Consider the following 22977-nt stretch of genomic DNA (forward strand, 5'->3'; position numbering starts at 1 on the left):
ATACGTCGTAAAAATGTTTGATTTTTACATAGTGGAGAGACCTCCCCTTGCACACAGAGGAACACTTTTTCATGTAAGAACAATGAAGTCCTGGTACTGGATAGTGGCAGTGTTCCATACACTCATGCTGGCACCAGAAAACATCTACTAGAACTAGCTCTGTTCTCTGGAATTACTATACATTTTCATTTTTCTAATTTCACTTGGTTAGCTGTTTTATTCTTACTGTTGCTTTCCTCCCACAAATTACAGCCCTGCTGCTTTACTAAAATATTAAACCAACTCTAAACAACTTTTACTTTTGAATTATTTAACATCAAAAGACTTCTGAAAATATTAACTTTTCAATAAAGTTCCAGCTCTTGGACTTGTTATAATTAATATCTGAGCAAAACAAAGTCCAAATTTATGCTTTATAAAGTTCCCCTACTCTTCTTCCACAGGACCTGCTAATGTTATGTTTCTATTCCACAGGACCTGCTAATGCTATGTTTCTATTCAAGTATTCCAGTTTATATATAGCATTTTCATATAACAGGCCTGGGATAAATGGTATGTGTTACATCCCCAAGACTGTATAACCTGCAAACAGTTCACAGGCAGTCATCTTTTCTTCAGTTTACTGAAAAAGATCCTAAATCAGTCTCTGGCCACGCTCTTCTAAGGGTTTTTAAAATGTGACAAACACGAAGGAAGAGGTTCAGACCTTCTGGTTTTCACATGGAAATCCTCTTGGAGTCACCCACCTGAGCACAGCACACCATGAGCCTGTCATGGTGCAAGTCACCCAGCATGCTGGCAACTGCCTTGGAGGGTCTGAAGTCCACTGCCACTGCACACCTCTCCTCAGCCCCCTATCCCACTTGAAACCTCATCATGGTGCTCAGCTCCCTTCACTGAGATCCTGCTTCTCTCTGCCTTCCCCCATTCTCTTTTCTCTCCAGCCTGCACCTCACTCCCACCTCATCCCACTCCTCCATGGTGCTCATGTTCTAAGCAGGTCCCCCCACACCACCAGTGATTCCTGATGTAAACCAAACACAGACACACAGCACTGTTTTGTATTCACTGTTTGAGTTGTTTTATATTCTGCAGTCTTGTGTCCACCTCAGTCAGGCCATGAGCTCCCTGGGCTGAGAGCAGTATTGGTATAGGGCCCAGTACAAGAGTCCTCACTCACAGTCAGTCCCTTCCTGCAGTGGCCAATGTAGCAGAAACAGCATGTGTCCAAGACAAGAGAATCAGTCTCTACTTAAAGCATTTCAAAAAATCAGATGAGTCCAACAGAAGGGCAAAAAAGACTAAGAGAAGGGAGAGCAGAGGCAGGAGATAAAGGAAAAATTAGGAATGTCTATTCTAAAATAAAATAGACAAGACTGTTTTCACTGGAAGCAGCATTCCAAGGTGATACATCCTCTCCTTTCCATGATGTTCTTCCCTGACGCTGCCATGCTAGAAGCAGCATTCCTCTCCTTTATTCCTAGATAAACTCTCCTTTTCTTTTTTCTTTTCTTTGTTTTCCCCTCCTAGATTAAATTTTAACATTTACTTTGACCCCAGACTGACACTTACATGCAAGAAGAAGTATCACCTTTATAGCACTTCCTCACTGGATGGGCTATCTCAGGTCTGTGCTTTTACTACATACTTGCCAAGTATCAAGAGGTATTTAAATTCTTTTCGCTTATTTTCCTCATCTTTCCACCTGCCAACAGCAGCCACAGACTCAAAAATTGTTCTTCCTTCTTCATTTCAGGACTGACATAGAGCCTAATGTAACAACCTGAACACCTTCACCGCTAAAACCACCATGGAAATTAAGGGGCTCATGCCTTAAAAATACTAACCACCAAATTACTGTGATATATCTAAAACTACATTTCAGGTGAGAGGCTGGAAGATTATAAAAATAGTGTTTTCCTCTCACTTTTATCAACACATATATAATTCCTCTCTACTCTCTCAGTCATATATTTGGGGTTCTTTTCAGGGAAAAATGAAAATCATGAAAAAAAAAAACCAACCTCAATTTGGGGAAGAGGTGAGCAACAACCTACAGATGGTTCACACAAGTTTGGATGCAACTCAGTGGACATTCAGGTACAGTTTGGCAAGTGGCTTGAATAATAAATAAAAATGAGGAATCATCTGGGGCAGGAACACCTCAAAAATATTCAAAATCTGGTCTCAACAAAGCAAACGTGCTCTGAGCCACCTCTTCCCACACAGCTGCCACACAAAGCACAAATACTTCACGCATGAGCTCTGCATGACAGGTATCACACAGTACACTAAGTGTAACTCTAGAAAACTTGTTTTCACCCTCCCTCCAACCAGATGAAGTACACTTTGTAGTCAGCCGGTTTACCCCCGGCAGCTGATAAACTGGGTCTGCAACGCTACACCCTGGTGCCTGAGAAATCGTGATGTTACTCGACATGTTAAGAACAAAGGCGTGCCTGCCCTGGAGGCTCTCAACCCCAATTCTTGCTCTTCTCCCAGTGAGCCCTGCCAATACTTCCCTGCTCCTGCCACCCTCAGCCCCCATACCTAAGGGGGCTAACCCCATAGAGGTGCCCTGCCAGCTTCCCTGCTGCGAGACACCGTGTGTCAACAGCACTCCTCAGATTATGAAGAATTAAATGCACAAAGAAATACTTTCAGCCGAGTCAAGGCCACAACATTCAATACTCAGCAATCTCAAGGCCCTTTTCTGACACAGGATAACGTAGTAATGCGTCAAAGGGGGAAAGAAAGAGTAAAGATAGGAAAGTGAAAAAAAAAACCCAACGGATATTGTATAACCTTATGAGCAGCACGAGATTTTCCTGATTACAGCCTAAGTAAAAAAAGTGCTGTAGAAATCATTTCAGGAACAGGAACTGAAAGCCCTGCTTGTCTGCCTCCACTGGGGAGGGAAGCCTGTCCATGAGGCTGGAGTTCAATTCTTGCTGGAAAATCTTCACCTGGAAGAGTAACTAAAAAAAAGCTGCAGCAAAGGATAGCAAACTAGAGCAGTTCTAGGACAAATGTGCTTCAAGGCCATACCAGAACACCTCATTTTTGCAGGCACATAAATGAGGGAAGAATCTGGCCTATATTCCGTACACCTTAAGATAATGTTCATAGGGGAAAGGGGAAAAAACACCTTCTTGAGTTACAACAGAATCTGCAAAAGAGTAAAATTAATCCTAGAGCTTGCTGGACACGAGGACTCCAGTTCCTTAGTACACAATACCAGGGCACTGCCAATATACCTGCATACCAAAAAGAGACAATTGGGAAACTTTATTCTTGAACATTTACCTATGAAAACTCCTTTTAAACACAACAAAACAATAAAGCAAAAAAACCCTTAAACCTTCTTTCAAATTAAAAAAAAAAAAAATCTATCACTTGTAAAAAATGTTCCCTTCATTGAGAAAGTGATTTGAGTTAAATAACCTCTACTAATAGGCAACATTTCTCTTGCACTGGAATGTTTCTCATTAGCCAATTAAATACTTGATTAGCTCTTCAGCTGTGATGTCAGCAAATATAAAATGCAGCAGCCACCCTCCCAGCCCATCATGGCAAATACATCCCTTTTCCAAAATGTGCCTTTATTCAGGCCCATCAATTTGCTGCTTCTTTACAGTTAAAGCAAAGTACCAAAGAAGTGAGTACGGAAAGAAGTGAGTTTCCAGTTGCTGACATCAGTTAAGCCAGTAACTTTAATTCCTACAACAGCAAAGTGCTGCGTGACTCTAACTCTCCCCTTTCACTCCTGCAACAAAGGCTCAAAGCCCGAGCCGAGGCAAGAAGCAGAACAGGCAAAGATATGAAACAACTCTTCTTGTTAGAAATAAAACAGGGAAAGCATGTAAGAACAGTTTTCCTATTTGAACCTCATATGAAGAAGTGTTGTGGTGTTTTGGGCCCATCTCCAGAGGGATGGTTTTCCATCACAGCGGTTCTATCGCAGCACTGTACATTACACTGCTGAAACGTGGCAGCCCCATTTAACTCTAGACAAAGCTGCAATTTTATCACCACACCTTGTGTCAGCTGAGCCCAAGTGCTTCAGGTGGCAGCTGATGGACTTGCACACAAAGTGGGCATGTACCCATAAAGAAATTCAAGTGTTCAAGAATCCAACAGAAGATGGGAAAGCCAAATTCTCCTTCTTTTAAACGTGCAGTAATCATACTGCAAGTATTTAAGAATCTGTAAAAATCTAGCATGTCACTAGACTTCTTGGAGCTGGTTTTTTTATGGAAAAGTGAAAAGGCATAAAAAAATCGGTGTTCTTGGATCAATTTGAATATATCCAACACTGCTTCAAAAATTTATGAAAAACACGTAGCAATTCACAATTCTGGAAAATGTTGCTTTGTTGCTGTGGGGTCTGAAGCCAGGAGAAAAGGCAACGTTATATAATATGCTGAAAGAGCAAGGTAATTGAATAAACCCACTCTCTTCCACAATGGTGAAGATTACTTCATCCACGATGGTCTTGAAAATGAGTTTAACTCTATAGATAACTATGTTCTTCACAACAAAAGGAATGAAAATGAGAGGAAACCGTTTTTGTTCACTAAACAGAAAACAAACAAAAAACAGCAGAAGGACTAGGAAGGAAAGAATGGTTAATCTCACATTTCTAAAAGGGTATTACAAACAAAGCATGGTGAACAACAAAAATAAAGGATTAAAAAAAAAAGATACGAAAGTGCTTAACGGTGTTCTTTTAAATATTTACTTTGCTGCTATTTGGAGAATAATTTGTTCCATTTAGTAGCATTGGGCTCAAAGGACCGCTTTAATCCAGAGAGATTAATTATAGCCTTTGGAGTTATAAACACAATTTGGGAAGTGAAGCGGAGAAGAGGAGAGAGACTCCTCTCACGCTGGCGCTTAACAAGTTGTATGTGCTTTGGGGCTATGCTATGCAGGCTACACCTGTGCACTGCAGGCCTAACACTGCACAGGACACCCATAAATTAAGCAAAAGCAGCCCCCAAGATACCCAGGGAAAAGACTACCCTACTCTACAGTGTTGCTATAGGCAACTAAAATGCTTCTCAGGTGTCCTTCATCAAAATACAAGTTCACCAGCCCATTACAAAAATGTCATCTCGCTTTTATTACCTGCACCAGAAACGAGTTGCCACAATGAGACAAGCAGCTGGCACAGGACCTGTAAAACCTCTCACATGATGTTACGTATTCCTCCCTCTGGTCATCACTGTGTCCCATACCAGGAGACACAGGGACCAGCAACAATTACTAGGGAGAAGATGGGAGCGATCTTACCTAGCAAGGGGTTGGCTGCTCCCTCCTCCGAGCTCTCCTCAGCCCCCTCCTCTCCCAAGCCAGAGGCGGCCGAGTCCTCCAGGGCGGATGCAGAGCCAGGGGTGCTGGGCCCGCTGACGGACCCCGAGTCCCCTTCCTCACTGCTGGAGCCGTAGCGGTCCGGCTGGGCGGCTGTCCCGCCCTCGCTGCAGCTCCTCCGCTCCTTGCGGTGCACCCGCGAGTGCAGCACCATTTGGTGGTAGGTGCGGAAGATCTTCCCGCACTCAAAGCACTCGGTGGACTTGTTCTGCGCGGCCCGCCGGCTCTGCCGCGAGGCAGGGCGATAGTCCAGATCCCCCGGGGCAAGCGGGCAGCTCTCCCCCGCTGGGACACTGACAGTTTTCTCCAGGCGCCCACCGGTGCAGCTCTTCTTCTTGGGGTTGCTGGGTGAGTCCTGGTCTCGCTTGCGCTTCTCCTGGTTGACAAGGATATACTCCCTCTTATCCTTGTCGTAAGTCACGTCTGCATCTGCCAGGGCCTCATCCCATCCCACATACTTCACATACTCTGAGGGCTCTACTACTTTTCCTTTGGTGGCCAGCTGCCAAGCTTGGTAGCTACTGACCGGATCCAGCTCAGCTACTCTTTTCCCAGGCTGTCCTCTCGTAACTCTATCCAGCCCTACAGATGGCCGTAGATTGAGACACTGCAAGAAAAACTGCTTGGTTACCGAGGAGCTCAGGCTCCCATCAGTCAAGCCCTCAGCTTTATCCCCGGTGCTGCCCGGCTGCACACGATAGTGAACAGCATTATGCACTCTCAGGCTTTCCATATTTGTAAACAGATTTCCACACTTGGTGCAAACTTCATATAGAGATAGGCCTGTCACAATTGTCTCCTCTTGTATCACGTCATTGATAGTGGCAATCAGCTCCAAATCATTTTTTGGTTTGTTTTTGCTCCCAGACCTGGGGCCATGAGACTTCATATGGTTTTTGAGAAACCAGGGCTCTTTGAATCTCCTGCCACAAATATGGCACCCGTGATCAAATGACCCCCTGTGCTTTTTCATGTGAGCTTTCAGGAACCAGGTTTGACTAAAGGTCTGACCACAGACTTCACACGGGAACTCGCCTGCATTCAGCTCGCTCTTGCAGTTCTCGGTGTAGGTCTCCCCATTGGGGACCTGAGCTGTTATATGGTCTTTCTCTATGTGGTTTAACAGCGTCTCCTCCCTCAGGGTCATGTAACTGCACAACCTGCACTTGAACGGTTTGTGGACCTGGTGCAGGTGCTGCTCCAGGTCCTTCTTCCTTTCAAATTTGTTTTTGCAGAAGTTGCATTGGTAAGAGGTCAGCTTGCCATCCTCCTCAGCTGGTGCCATCTCTGTGACCTCCTTCTTGCTGCTTCTCAACAAGATCTTGCTGCTATCGACCTGAGCAGTACCATTCAAGATCTTGTTGCAGGCAGATGTGCTTTTAGTGGGGCTGGTGCACCCACCAAGGCCCTCTGAAACGCCCATCTCCCCCAGCTGCGCCTCTCCCATCTCTGCCTCGTGCCCCTGACTTAAAGTGCCTGTCCTGTGACTGCGGATGTGAATCTTCAGGTTGCCCTTTTGGGAAGCTCTGTGATCGCAGTAAGGGCATTTGTAGGGCTTCTCACCTGTGTGTTTCCTCATGTGCTGCGACAGGGAGCTCTGAAAAGGGAAACTTTTACCGCAGATGCAACAGCTGTGGCACATGGTCTTGTCAGCATCCATGTCGATCTTGCTTAGCTTGCCAGGGCTGGAGGATCTCCGTAACTCCATTTCTGCCTCTCTGCTACGATCCATCTGTATTACTGCAACAGTGGGTAAGCAGGGCAGGAGGACAAAAGCATGTCCGGCAGCAGAGGAGGGCTGGACCGCGTTTTCAATCATACGGTTCTGCAGAGAGGTGTTTTATTGCTTCATTCTCAGGGTAGCGTTTCTCCTTTCAGCTGCTCCGCAGAGTCCACAGCACCGATTTATTTCTGTGTGCTCTGTAAGCGGATGGCATAGATCACCTGAAACGAGAACGAAATCACACAAATGTACAGATTCTTAAATATATTCAAACCTATTCATGTTTTGAATTCAACGGCTTCCATCACTCACTCTGCACTCAGAAGCACACCATATGACAATCTATTGCACCAAAAGGCAGTAGTTTCTCTTTTTGTTGATATTCTATGACAAGCATAATTACTAAATAAGTAAAATCCATAAAAGAGCAAATACTCATTTCCATATGCTGACACCAGTGTCTTGAACCAAGTGCAAACTTTAAAAATATTTTTTGGTTCGAAACCAGGCAGAAGTGGCTAAAAATACACCTTAAATGAGGAAAACATTTCTTGTGGGGGTTATTACACTTTAAATCTGTGGCTTTACCATCATGTATAATTTCATGTAAAATGCTTACTTGCCAAAGATAAAAGGCTTTCCTAGAGACTTTAGCAAGTATCGTATTCCTGCTGGCAACTGCATTACTTTGTGTCTCAGACAGCTCGGCTGTGCTTGAAGTGGCAGGCACAGAAAGGCGCAAGGGCTGAGGACGCTCAGTACTTTGATTACAGAGCAAACAAGAATGCAGAGCCTGACAAAGCACTCATGAAAACTGAAAGTTATTTCCTGCTGGACAGTGAACCAAAAAATCCCCCCAAGTATAAATTTTAGTCTCACACTAACAAAGCAAAGTGATAACGTAGCTATCAAATTACCTCAAACGTGATTTATGTCAACATGACACACAGGAAATGACACCACCACCCATCTCAATGAAACAGAATTTTAACCAAAAACAAACAAACAAAACAAGAAAAAACTCTGATTAACAGAGCAGATTAATGAAAGTTTAAATATTTTCGTATCTTTCCATGAATAAATGCACAGGTCAGTATCTTAGTACAAGACAAAACAGACCAGCACCTTTTGCACCGCAAAAAACAACAATCAAAATCCACATAGGCTGTTTCTTTTCCAATTACTACACTGTAAAACAAAATCTTCCCCCCCTCCTATCCTCATTAAGGACTACAAACACCACATGACTAAGATCAAAGAACACAGCATTCTCTAATGAAGAGAACTGATCTATTGCCACATTAAGAAAACATCAGCTTCTTAAAATGTAGTTAAAAAAATGCAGAGCACTAACAAGACTATATATTCCCACATCCATCACTTGACATCTATGACTCAACAAAGAGCTACAGATCTACAGCTTCATGTTTTAAGATTTCTCACTGTATTCACCTCTGAATCTCTTCAATACGTAAATAAGCAGTCTAACCACATCACCAGCATGAGCTGAACAAAATGCAAGACTGTCACAATGCTCATCTCAGTCACAGGCTACAGAAGAACTTCATTGCATTTTAATTTAATCTCTTAGCCCTCTTATTTGCTACAAGACATTCATTTCTGGGCTGGATTTTCTGCATATCTAATATCCATTTAGCATCTTAGGAGTCCTCAAACAACATCAAACCCAAACTAGCTTTTCCTCAGAGAGCTGACAATAACATGTAAGGATGAGTTACAAAAGTAATTTCATTTCTTGAATGAAGCATCTTTTTATTATTAGAAGAAAATAAAAAAAGAAAAAAAGAAAGATATCTCAAATTCAGAAGTCCATGTGAACAGGACATTTACAAACTACAGACTCTAAAACAGTCTTTGAAATTAGTCATTTAAAATCAAACTGACGGACAGACTCAGAAGAAATTTCCTGGGTGAATAAAGGATGTCAGACACTGAAGTTGTGGCTGCACCAGAAGGTACAAACACGCCAAACAGAAAATACAAGTTTATAATGCCCATCTGTGGATGAAACAACTTAGAGTAACATCTTATTTATCTGACCCACTAATCTAAAACTGCCAAGTAACAACCCATATTGTCTTATAATCAAAGATTTAACCTAGAAGTCATTAAATCATAAAAAGAAATACCAGATTTTTGTTCAAGTCTACTACGCTATATGCAAGCGACATCTTCTGAAATGTTCCACACCATTTCAGAAAAAAAAAAAAATACAAAGCTTTGGGAATTAATTTTTTCATGTATTTTATACAATGTTTTCTACAGTCTTAATCTTCTACAGCTTACACCAGTGAGAATACTGTTTCTGCTGGCAGGCTGATTTTTAGACTAACGACTTTTTTTTTTTGTTTTAAAATGTAGGGCCCATTTTAACTCAACTTTCTGCAGTGTTTCCTGTCTGAAAGTTCAAAAGCGCTTTAAGAGCCAAGCTTAGACAAGAATGCTGCATGCAGCAGTCCAAGCACATGTAGATCCAAAGCTTCAGAGTCCCTTTGTTTACTTGGCCACAGATTCCCTGGCCTTAGTCTTGACATATTTCACTTTAATTATTTATAGCATTTTCATTAATGAAACTTAGTTATGAAAATGAGGCTATGAAGAAAGCATTACTTATAAGAAGGGTATTAGCCACTCACAGGAGATCCCCCTAGTCCTGCATCAAATTAGGCCTGAGGGGGAAAAATGTCAGACTTAAAACCTACTGAATAATTTTATTAGTCCAAAATACTTAATGGAAGTGCTATTGTCTTCACAAAAATATTCTGAGATTTTTTTTTTCGTTTTTATTACTTTACCTGGCTCAATGCACTGCAATATGTGACTTTAAAAGTTGAAATCAAGTACTCCTAGACTTGACTTATTTGGATCCATGCACATATAAGACTCAAAATTTCAAGTTTGATATTCCACCGACAAAATTCTAGGGAGATGAAGTGTGTTCACCCAATCTGAGCTTGCTTTATAGTGAGTGACAGTGGAGGTCAATCTTTGGCTTTGGTGAAATATATAACTAACTCACTTCTCCCTCCTCCTATTATTTGAGCAGCTAATTAGAAGTAATTATTCCAGAGGGGTCTCTTCACAGAACAGCAAAGCTGGTTCATTGGAAAGTGTTAAATAAAATTACAACTTTGGAAAAAAGCTTCAATTTAGAAGATTGAACTTACAAAATAAGGGGAAAAAAACACCTGTAAAGAATCCTAACAATAGAAAATAACGTTCTGTCTTAATAATTTTTACCTCAGGATTAATTACTAAACATCAAAGATGGCAGAATGGATGGAATACATCAACTGGCAAATCAAACAACACCGGTTACTTCTTCATTAGGTGTAAGATTTTGCCATAGTTATATTTGTTTCTTTCTGCCTGTGATGATAAAAATAGTTGTATTTTGAAATAATTCCAAATTTTAAAGTATTCTGAAATAATTCTCCATCAGCACCACGCATGGAAGGCAGCCACCTCCACGTACCCTCAGGCTACTGAAAGTGTTTCCCCTCTCAGTAATTTCAGGTGGTAACCAGCAGCTTTCCACTGCTTTGGTCCAAGCTCACCCAGTGAGCAGCTCCACAGCACTGGCTCATCACACAGAATCCATAGCAGAGTCACACCCAGCCTGCAGATTCCTCTGCCACAGCACAGAAATCCCCACCAGCAGAGAGGCAAGCCATAAGAAAACACAAGTGAATGTAAGTCATAAAATAATATGTGGTCTTAAAAAATATTTTGTGTGTTTTAATGGCACTCCAGTCTATGGCAAATGCCACCCACCTACTTGGGGGAGCTGTGATACTCTGAGGGGCACAGGAACTAGATTAAGTTTTGTTGAACTAGGAATCAGCAGTTCATATAAGAAGCAGCTGACCACTATCTATGAGGTGTTTACAGCCTTTAAAATATACTTACCATCACTGTTTACATGCAAGTTTGGTATATAAAGCAAGATGGAAGGGAAACATGAACAGAGACCCAAAACCAGGAGGGGTGGTGTGCTGAGAAATAAATGCCTTTGCACAGCCAAATATTTTAGTTATAAGGTTTCTTCCTGAACCATTGTCTCACTAGATTTTTTGCCTTGACCCACATGGGAACAAATACAAACTTTTTTTTATTCCCCTGGTGACCCCAAGGGGAAAACAAGCTTTCCTACATGCTTAAAGCAAGTACTTGACAGAATCTACTCTATTTCAAACATTTAGGCATCAAAACTCCTCTGGTTTTTAAAACTAACTTGGCTACAGTTGCTTCCCTTCAGAAAAGCACATTTGACCAAAGTGACTTGTTCTAACCACAGAGCCCCAGCATCTTTTCCCCCATCATCCAATGGCTTTCCCAGAGGCTATGGTAGCCCGTCCCTGCTGGCAGCTCAGCAGGTAGCCTTGCTGCACGGCTGCATCATCCTCACGACTTCTGCAAGACCTCCATTTAGCCTTGCAATGATGCATGCACAGAAGTATGGGGAGAGAGCACTCTGTGTAACATAGGAGCACTCTGAAATACATATTACTCTTCTCTTCATCTTCACACTCTGGAAGAGAACCAGGTATTGAGGACTGCCCACAGGGAAAGACAGAGCTTCCTAAGGACCTTTTGTGCCTCTTGGAAAGCAATTAATAAAAACAGAAATTGAAATTAAAACAACACAGGAAAATTGTGGGGGGAGAATAAATTAAGAAAAAAATAATTCAAAAGATACCACACTGGAAAAGTAATTGCAAATGCATTTCTTATATACAAATATGCTGTGCAGTGCAGAGAAACACATACAAAATTATTCCTTTCCAACATAGAACAAGCAAACTATACATTTCTTTCAAATTTCTCCTCAATTAAACAGGATTTTAAAAACCACATTGCATGACCTATAGCGGCAAGAAGGGAAAACTCTCCAGTAAGCAAAAAAGAAGAAAATACAATTTGGGAAGCTACACAGACCTATTCAAATAGCACAGAGTATCTTTTAAAACAAACTGCTTTCAGTCTGGGTGCATTTCAAGTTTCATCTGAAAGATAAAAGCACTGGAGAAATAATCGCTCTTCTAATCTCCAAGAGGTTTGAACGTACACCGCTATCACGCCACCATGTTCCTCAGCCAAGAGCAACAAGGACTTAAAAAAAAAATCAAAAATAAGAAAACCTATGGGAGGCATGATCTTGTGGAAAAATATCTTACTGAAATTCCTTCTAGATGATGAAATGCTAGGACATAGCATGTAAATATCTAGGTGAATTTGAGGAAGTTGTGCTTTTGAAGAACAGCAACCTGGAGAGAGGCTCTCTGCCGATTTGAGAAGGCTCAGGTTGCCTCAGAGCCAAACAGGCTTTGCCATTCAGAGCAAAGACGCCAGACAAGGGCCAAGTGCAGGAAGGGAACAAAAGACAGAGAACATTTTACAGCTGCCCCACCAGCCTTCGAGCTCACTGAACCGCAGAGACCTTTCTCCCTGCTCCGTGCCTCCTCCCTACGCTACAGACTCTGTCCTCCACACACACCAGCCTTGCTCTACCTGCACGCCCTCCTCCTCCTCCTCACTTGGTGAGGGGACACGGCTTCTTCCGAGCAGCCACATCCCACGGGGGTCATCGGTCCGTCACCCTGAGGAAAGGCTCAATCCTGCCATCCTTATTTACACACCAGTCCCACCCAAATGCCTCTTACAGACCATACCACCAGGCTATGGACCACAGACTACACCAGAGCACAGAAGAAATGAGCTTATCTTTAAACAGTAAGCCTGCACCTGAATTTGCAGGAAATTCTGGCATTCTGCAGCACATAAAGGTAAAGGCAGCGTAGTTCTAAATGGATTTTTTGAGAGTAACCTAAACTAACTCAGTAAAAACCTAGCCAAAAATCCAAAACCAGTTGCAGAAGACTGGCAAATTTTCCAAATGTATTCAGTTATCAGAAGTAGCAATCTTGACAACAGATCCCCTGAAGTCTGTTGAAGCCTGCCAAAACTGACACAGGACCGAAAAAGAAAAATAAAAAGCTTCTGGAAAAACAAACAAGAAATTTCTATTAATCTATTTTCACTCAGGCTTTTAAAATCCTTGGGCAGCATTTTGCAAAACGTTTTTGTTTAATTATTTTCAACCAGCCTTCCCCTGCAGCTGGTGAAGCTCTTCCCATTTGTGAAGTTTGCTGTCTGAACCCTGAGATATTATTTTGAGCTTCTCCAAATACATCATGTGTTTTTGTGTCTTTCTCCCTCCATGAGCTAATGACATTTTGCAGCAGGCTGCCGAGCGGCAGCCAGGAAAGCAGAGTCAGGCCTTTCCCAACTGATGCCGCACCCTTAGCAGAGGAAGGAATACGTGAAATAAAGGTAAAAACACTAATGCTGAAAAAGCTGGAGGGACGCATTTGCAACGAGGTGATCGCTCTCGAAATGAAGTCAACAAAACCTCTGTAACCCAGATTTTTTTGTGCGTCCCTCAGGAATCAGCTCAGGAGCGAGGCTGGGTGGGGGGAAATTTTGTTTTCACACTGCTACAGGGTATGTTGAGAAACACAGAGCCGTCACCCACTCAGTACATACTTTGTGTTTTAGTGTACTGTGCTTGTTTGTCTTCTGAGAGACAAAGAAATGTACTTTACTAGTTACACTGTAGTATTCTAAGCAATGAATTGAAATGTATCATTAACATCCAGGACAAGCTTTATCTCGCTACCAAAACAAAGGGACTATTCTTTGAACAAATTGAGGGGGAAAATCCCATAATGACAATGAAGAGTTCCTCTCCCTAAAAACTGTGCTGCACAAGAGTAACAATTACGGGCTTATATTCTACAGACTGAGGTTGAGAATGGCTGCATGAAGCGATGCATTCACTATTGGGAGAGTAAGTACCATTGATGACAAGGCCTTGGGGCTTCTGCTGTTCACAGACCAATCAATAATCCATTATGAACAAACTACATTTCCCCCTAATATGAAGAAATGAATAAAAGGGGAACCACTAACACTAGTACTTTCATGGAAAAAAACCCAACAATGCAGAAATCACAAAATGCCATCACAAGACTTAAAACTATTGGTGATGTCTAACACTGACAAAACTACCCACAGTAATCCTTTATTTTACATCAGTTGCTGGAGACCACTACATTAAATTAAAAAAGAAAAAAAAGGAAAAAAAAAAAAAAAAAAAAAAAAAGCAGCTTCTTTTAATGGCAAGATTTTTTTTTTTTTCAAGGCTACTTATTCTGGCAGCAGGACAAAACAAAAAGCAACATTAATCTTTCAAGGCAAGGAGGAGAAAATGAACTAACTACTAACTTCACCCAAACATCTACCAGCTTGCTTCAAACTATTTTCTAATGCAACGTAAATAAGAACTTCTAATTAGAAATAACTGTCCAAATGTGACTGGTCAACCATAACAAGACTTTATTGCAGCAGCTGCGTTACCATCCAGACAGGAGGCCCTGAAACTGTTGTTCTCCCATTGTCATTGTCAGATGCTACAATACAATCAAGCGAGGATCCATTTAAATAGCACAACCATAGCAAACCTCAGCATCCTGAGTCCAGTTTCTACCCAGATCTCTCAGCACAGCACCAGAAGGCAGAAAAGCTCTCCTGAAAAATTACAGATAAATAAATTTAACAAAACAAAAAAATTACTGATTTTTGGATGCATAGCAGTAAATGAGACCCAAAGGGAACACTGAGACTGATGCTACTAATGCATAAGGCAGACTAAGTCCTTTTTCTGAAATGTAAAGACTAGTAGTTAAAGTTGACCTCGCAGGGTGGGGGGCTAGCGGGAATGAATGCACAATGTGATTATTGATCAGCCCTAGAAAAGCCAAGAACTGCACCAGTGCAGATGTGATTTTTCTTTTCCTAGGGTCATTAATGATATATATTGGCAAGTCAAAAGCTCTTATTTTGACATGTTGTAACAGTATCATTAATTCTGAAAATAAGCATCAGCTTAGGTTCTAAAAAAAAGGGGGAAAAAAACTTTAAAAACCCAATAACAACAAAAAAAAAACCCCCACTCCATTTCACTTTAGTGTAACAGTAATGCTTTCCTATTTGGCCACACCCACCAAGGGAGTTGCTTTGGTGGCTTATTATTCCCTAAACCTAAAATTTAGAAGTTGAAGAAACATTTACAGTTCTGATAGTTCCAAACAAAAAAAAATAAGTTAGGTACAAGCAAAGTCACCTCAATGCTGTGTATTACCTCCTTATTCAAATCGATGGCATTGACGCTGTCTATTCATGCATATCTGTGGAGATGCGTGTATATATATGGGCAGTACAATATTTTCCCAGCATCCAGTAGTGCTTTTATATTTAATGATCTTGTTAGGGTTTCCACTGCAGACTAATTTAGATGGAGTTGTAACATGGCCATTTTAAATCTTCAGTGTGGGGGCTGATTTCAAACTGTATGGGCAGGGCATTTCTGTCAATATGCTCTGTTCCAAGCCCAGTTTCTATCTTACAACAGTAAAAAAATTTTGAAGTATCTATTTTTATTTGCAGTGTCATGGCAAGGACATACTTCACTTTTTTGCAATTTTTACATTATTGTATGGAAGACCAGGGGCTGGATCATCAGAAAACACAGGAGGTGCAGTACATGGCACACACAGACACACTCCCACCCCTCCTTGCTGCCTCTTGTTTGCCCCATCACACAAACCACATCCTCAGCTGCCCCTAAGTGCACACAGCGCCATGAAATCAATTTGTATCAATTCAGAAGCTGTACTGCTAACTAAAACTGGAATGCCTTTGTGCAGTGTACATCAAGACCTGAATGCAAGAAAATCATGAGCACAACTGAAGGTAAACATTTTAAGTTGTTGATTTCCTACCCCAGCAAAAGTTACACGAAGCAACCTTGCCCTAAGTGCCCAAATTCCACTGTCACAACCAACAACTGCAAGGAACAAACTTCAGTGCTTTCTTTAGTAGACTCATGCAACGCTGTAATTTCTCCACAGCAGACCTCAAATGCAAAAAGCTGTATGTTTGATACCAAACAAGTTTACTAGCTACACCAATATGGTTCACCAGGCCAATGGAAGGTAAATATTATTCTATGGGCCACTGCTGCAAGATAAGTTGTGTGAAGAATTAAGAAATTCAAGGTAATAAATTAATTTCACTTATACCTAATATATCCTACTGCTCAAACTGCTATAGTAAAATCATTATCTTATAAATAGAAGTGTTGCCAAGCATTAACCTGTTAACAGACTTAGAATTGCAGCACTGTGCTTTGATTAATTAATGTCTTACTGTAACAAAAACTATTTCTCTGAAGTAACACCACCGAGTTGTTTGCTTATTTCTTCCCCCTCCACAGTATTATAAAGGAATTGTAAAGCAATGAAACAAAAGCGAAAAAGAGTGCACTGAAAAAAAAAAAATAAATTGGGGGGAAGGGAGAAGGAGGGAGACAGAAAGGGCAGAGGGGAAAGGGAAAGGAACTGTGCCCTGAAATAGAAGGATGAATAATCATATCCAATAAGCCATACAAGCATTCTGTAAAGCATCACCTTCTGAGATAGCACTGAGAAGCAACACAAAATTTACAAAACACACAGCTGTCAAAAACTCATTTGCAGATGCTGGACTACATTTTTTTTCTCTGTGTGTGTAGAGATATGTGTATGTGTGTGTGTGTGTGTGTGTGTGTGTGTATGTGTAAATGCATGTGTATATATAAAGTATTTCACTGTAAGCTCTTGTAAAGCACAAAACAGTATGGACAAGCTCTATTTTAGGAAGCTTTCTTAAACTTCTTAAGAACTTAAGCAGGTAATTCATTAAGACTTTCAATCACAGTTTTTCCATTCTCTGCAACATTTCTGAATGTCAAGCATGCAGACTATGCCCAGGCCCAGACGAAGACACTGCACACTTCAGAGATCCCTCACCACCCAAGCTGAAGGCTGCTCAAATCACACACAGATTTGTCCCCATGACACCACCAGTCCCAAACTGGCAGAGGACAGTGCTGAGGGCCAATCTGTGGATAGCCAGTGCCGCAGAAATACCTTCATATCACTGTCTTTACACAAAAGTACACAGCACCCCTGAAGATCAGTCCATCCACAAGTGTAATTTGTGATGATGAGCTTATCTTAGATACAGCAGTAAGATGGGTGACTGCTAGCAGCTTGAAAGAAGGATCAAAAGTTCCTAAGTTCACCAGCAGTCTTAAAGATGAGATATCAGCTGCTGCTTCATTACTCCAACAGCTCATTTTAGAGTTTTTTGCAGTTATCATCATTAAAAGCCATTTCCACTACATATGTAATAAATACAACTTTGAAATATACTGAATCTTGTACTGCACAGAAAAGCAAACACACACAGCCAGAACAATAAAAGTGGCATAGCCATAAAGTATGACTTGATTTTCACAGTGAAGTAACTACTTTTCTCCTCTTTTCATTCATTTACTTCTTTTAAGAAAGAAGGAAAAAGGGAAAGGAAGAAAGGAACAGTCTTTTATGTCAAATGAATACAAAGCACAAGATGACTTTTTCTGGATTTCAAACCTTTCAGTCAGGAGAAAATAAACTAAACCTGAAATCGTATCTTTCAGCTGTCTGTTGGTCTGGCTTATTTTGGTATGAAGTGCTGAACTATCTCTGTGGAACATCGCTGCAGTGTATCGCCTAAAAGAGACAAACATTCCATCCACTCCTTATAAACAATTTCAAAGCACATTTTACCAACCTGTCAACTTTGCTCTCATAACAGCGCAATGCAAAAGCATGCTTCAGAATTTGGCAGGTCAGGACATTGTGGAATCACAAGATGAACCCCGATAACTCTGTTCAGAACTACTCCGTACATGCACTTCTCCTCTCCTTGCAATTTAATCAGACTTGGAACCTTTGGGCCAGTCCCTCACCTACAGAATACAAGGCACTTTCCCAGAACTCCAAAGATACACAGAAATTTGCCCAAATGCAGAAAAATCATTCTGTGTTAGATCCTTTGTGAAAAACAAGGGTCTGAGGGGACATCAATCTCCAAAACCATTCCTGAGCTCACTGCTGGCCTTTGGTATGGGAAGGTAGAGTCAAGAACAGAAAAAAGTAAAGGAACAAACCCCACCCCTATTTAGATAATCTCATAACTGCCTCACCACTCAAATGCTGAGCAACTACTTCAAAACAAACCAAGACCTCTGAAATTATCACACACAGGATAGTAAGCAAGCAAGTCTGCAAGGAAGAAAGGTCTGTTGCACAGGCTGTTGCCGATATATTTGTTTTTCCATACACTACAACTATAACTGGCAAGACAAATCTATCAACTGGTAAGAAAAACATTAATTACATACACCAAGAACACCAACCCGTTTGAATCACAAAGTATTAGCTAGACTTTGTTACCGCTTTCAAAGAAATGAGTGTATGTACCACATGCACGGACGAGCACCCTCTCCTCCCACCACTCTTCGCAGCAGAGACCTCAACACGCCACCATCGCCACACGTGCCCCTGTGCCTTCCACCACAGCCCACGTCCCTGTCCATGCCACCCACAACCACACCTTTTCTGCGGCACTGGTCTCCTCACTGCTGCCCTCCAGCCTGGTTCCACCCCACTGCTGTCACCACCATGCCTCCTACCCCAGCCATCCACACACGCTGCCTGCCGGTCAGATTCCTTCTGGATCACCTGGGGCCAGCTGCCAGGCTCACACTCCCTTTCTGGCCACTACCATCCTGCAGATGTACTTTAAAGGCCACATCTTTTCCCCACTCTTCCCCATCTGTCTGCCTGCCCTCCAGCCCTTTCTCAGTTGTCCCCAACACTTCTGCTTCTTCCAGGAGCACTTTCACTTCCTTCTCTCTCCCAAACCTGTTTGGGCCCTTCATGACTAATTCTCCCATTTGAGCTCTCCCTCATTAGTACACCCTCAGTCCCTGCTCAGCGGCTTCTTGTTTGCCAGGGCATTCCAGCACACACTCACAGGCTTCCCCCTTGCCCCTTCTGTCCTCCTCCCCAGAAGATGCCCACTCTTCAGGCTTTTATATCCTCAGTTACAACAGAACCACCTCCAGTCTCCAAGCCTGTAACTTGTCCCCCTCTGTCTGTTCAGTAACTGCTGCTGTCCCAAAAAATCAACGGATGCCAACACCCATGCCAAATGCCTCACATATGAGGTTCAAGCACCATTCTTCTTCTTCAAGGACCTACACAGTTCCACCCTACTCTCTTTTGTGTGGGCAGTGACTCACCCTCCCTAATACATCTTTTATATCAGCGACCTTGTGTTCTGACACTGCATTTAGAACTGGTTCTTCATTATATTTTCATTCATTCTTAAATCATATTTTCCACAAATAACTCAAAATTATTTTCTAAAATTAAATCCATCACTCATTTTTGTATAGGTTCTTCCCCCTAATGCATAATATGTGTACTACATACTGCAATGTTCTAACTGCTATGTATATTCCTCAAGGCAGGAATTTGAGATCTTTTGTATGTGCTCTTTTATGTACTTTCAAACAGTGCCAAATATTCCAACTTCAGATAATTTCTAGGAGCAAATTATCATTAAAAAGTCAAGATCCACCTTTTCAAAGTGTCAAAGCCCCTCTTTTCATCAGAGGTGCAGACAGAAGTTGACAAACAGCTTCTTTCCCATGAGCTCCAAAAGTAAACTAATCCCTTCTTCTGCCTATGCAGAGTTCATTTCTTAAGTTAACCAAAAGGACTATCAAACAAATGGTAAAGCTAAGCTAGTAAAGAAGCTAACAAGGCATAAATCACATCACTAACCTATAGCCTGCCTTTCTGAAACACACACTTCCTGCCAACGTTATGCATTTACATTTAATAACAAACAAGAAGCGTAATGACAAATAGAATTCAAGTGCTGTACTTATCTCTCCATTTCTTCACAAGAAACTGGAAAAAAAAAAGTAGGCTATGCAGAACATCAAATTAAAGGGTAAGATCCTTAGAGGTGATCCTCACTTTAGTGACATATTCTTCTTATAGGAGTTAGTCTCTTTCTATACCTGGAACTGTATGATTTGAATGCTTTTCAAACTCACTTTCGTCCAGCATGAGAAGGCTGCTTTATATCACACATTTTACCATTCTGCAAATAGAAATATACTCCTTCACCCCTCAGGGCAATGCTGAAGCAAGTAGATTTTCCACCAGAGAAGCACAACATAACTGTGACTCTTTAACTCCAAGAGCAGAATTTGAGCCACGCTGCTAAACCCTTAAACCTGTTACACAACAAATAAGCATGGATTACAGCGTGGCTGGTTCATTATGGGATGTTTTGTGATGCTATTCCTAACACACAAACGCCATTTGTCTTGGCCACATACATAAAGACCGTTCTCTTATTTTAGGTTATCCATCTTTACCACCGCTTTCACTTCTCTGCATCTCAGTCATTTATTACTCATTTACTCCCTATTTAATGTATTTCTACACCGTAGACAGTGCTAAATAATCACGATGTAACACAGTTCTATGTAGCACAGTATTATATTTGCTCTTTATATAAACAACTTCTAGACTACAGTTACCTGACACTTCTTACTATCAAAACAAACCATTTATAACTATGTATTTATTACCTTTAGTACTCCATGGCTACTCCACTTTCAGCACTAAACAAAGAGCATACAAATAAAAAGAAGCAATCTATGCCAGGGAGGTTTGTATTTCAGTAGAAATAGCAAGCATAAGTTATAGAAAATGCCTGACTAAAAGCACATTTTTAGGCAGGTGTAATCTAATTTTGGCAGGTTTACAACAGTCAGCTACAATGTTTGCTAATACTTTAGAGGATTTGGGATTTTATATTTTTTTAAACAGGTTTAGATAAGCACACCTGTATTCACTTCCTTACGTAATGGGTACATTTACCAAAGCTACTGTTTATAATCTGAAGAGATGATATTCTCATGAGTAAAAACTTGCCATATATGTAAGAAAAAAACAGCCTCACTTTGACCAACAGTAAAAAAACCACAATCTTGAAATAAAAACACAAGCGTTATTACTACCATGTATGGGGTCAAAAGCACACCACCTTATCTATAATCAAGTATTTTGTAAAAATAAGGAAACTTTTTCCTTAAACCCTTGTATCAGGTTTGCATTCAAACAGAACAACTCCTTTCAGTATCATAACTCTGAAAATACAGGTTTACAACTAAAAGTATTGTCCTTCATTCTGTCACAACTCCTTTTTGACAGGCTTTCAAGTATCTCCTGAACTTGATTAATTTAAGCGTGCGTGATTCATTTAATTAACATTTCAAATCAAGGTGTTAATTAAATACATTATCCAAAACCAGGTATTGGATATGACTTGCAGAGAAAGCACAATAAAAATGGTTATTATAGTACTGCCAACTCAGAGCACTAAACCTCATAGATCAAGCACTCAAACATCCTGGTGCATTCATCAACTTCGGCAAGGTTTTTGACCATAACTTGGCTGTGGATTCTCTTATTTGTCTTTTGAGCTTTTATAGTACACTCAAGCTTCTTCCAATAACCACGAAGTCAAGGAACTTTCTGTTTTCACAGGCTTGTATCTTCTCTTTTGGAACCACTGGACTGCAGAAGAAGGGGCTTTGGGAAATGACCCCTAGCTTCTCCACTGACAAAACTTCCAAGTGGGAAAACCGTAACTGAAGCAAACAGATGTGATATTCTTTTGCTCTGCTGTTTCACTCATAAAACACTCCTCAGAAGGTTACAACAGCTTATTTATAAACATCTAATGCAGGGTGCCAGAACAATCCCTCCACATACACATTCAGCGGATGGATGGTCAAAGGCACAGAGTATGCATAGTCTCTACTTACTCCACGGGATTTAGAGGTAATCAAAAAATTAGGCAAAGAAAGATCTGCCAGAATGTTTCTAGTATAACCCTGAATAAAAGTAGAATAGATGGTGACAACATCATTGTAAGACAAGACAGCTCTGAAGGAGGTGACAAACCCCACTGTGTCTCACTCGGTTTGTCATTTGAAAAACTGTGTCTGTCTTGGCTACAGCTAAAGGCAGTTACAGGATCTGCTAACATTGAAACCAGTAAGCAGTTGTTTCAGCCCAAACTGTTAGGTATCCCATAAAGGAGAAGTCAACAGACCAGCCCTCTGAGATACAGCAATAATGCTGGAAAATGAAGTCCAGAATAGCCTCTGTTCTATCCCTTATTCTCTAGCGTATTATCAGCTTGGAACTTGTGAAAACAACGTTCCTTCATATGCTTCAGATTTTGCACCCCAGGTGCAAAAAAAGGGTTGTCTCATGCTGTTACCTAGGTGACTGGACCAAGAGAAGCTGGTCCAGCCTCTGAAGGAGTGTTTGGCCATCAACAGGCCCTGTCATTGGTCAACATGATAGCTCTTGCACAAGACAACTGCTCTTTGGGAACCCCATCATGGCAGTTGGATACAGCTCATTTAATCTACAACTTCTCTCATCTCGAAGCTTGCAGAAAGACTGCCAGCTTACAGGAGGTTTACACCCACTCATGGCTTTGGTTACAAACTGAAGGTCAAATCCTAACCTGAGTCAGACAAGTGTCCCTCCTGACTTATTGTGACGACTTTAGCACTCACTGCACACTTATACCCATACAAGAAGGGAGATACCAGCCCTTCAGTTTTTGTTTTAAAGTCCAAGGCTGATATTTACCTTGCTTATACATTTAGAATTATCTCCTTTTGCACTGGAATTCTTTTTAAACCCTGCCTAAGCTTATGAGGCGCACATCAGCTGGAAACCAAGACACCCAAAATTTTAAGAAAGTTCCCAGTTTGCCTAGCACACCTCACCACTATCTAACCAATTCACATAAGGCTTAATATC

The 22977-nt window shown here is 41.2% G+C and overlaps 1 protein-coding gene across 7 annotated transcripts in view; it reads right to left on the bottom strand.

Annotated features, from left to right (window-relative positions):
* The window catches only part of ZNF516 (zinc finger protein 516), a 100822-nt gene that overhangs the window by 50881 nt on the left and 26964 nt on the right, over positions 1–22977 (bottom strand). For 5 of the 7 annotated variants that reach the window (XM_086894504.1, XM_086894471.1, XM_086894514.1 and 2 more), the window contains exon 2: positions 5296–7317. In XM_086894504.1, the coding sequence (XP_086750630.1) occupies positions 5296–7192 (1897 nt within the window). In that variant the 5' untranslated portion in view covers positions 7193–7317. Of the gene's footprint in view, positions 1–5295; positions 7318–14640; positions 14708–22977 lie in introns of those variants that run through there. The other 2 variants (XM_086894520.1, XM_086894489.1) reach the window with 1 other exon arrangement.

Source organism: Cyanistes caeruleus, chromosome 1, assembly GCF_971803275.1.
Source record: "Cyanistes caeruleus chromosome 1, bCyaCae1.hap1.1, whole genome shotgun sequence".
Classification (NCBI taxonomy): domain Eukaryota; kingdom Metazoa; phylum Chordata; class Aves; order Passeriformes; family Paridae; genus Cyanistes; species Cyanistes caeruleus.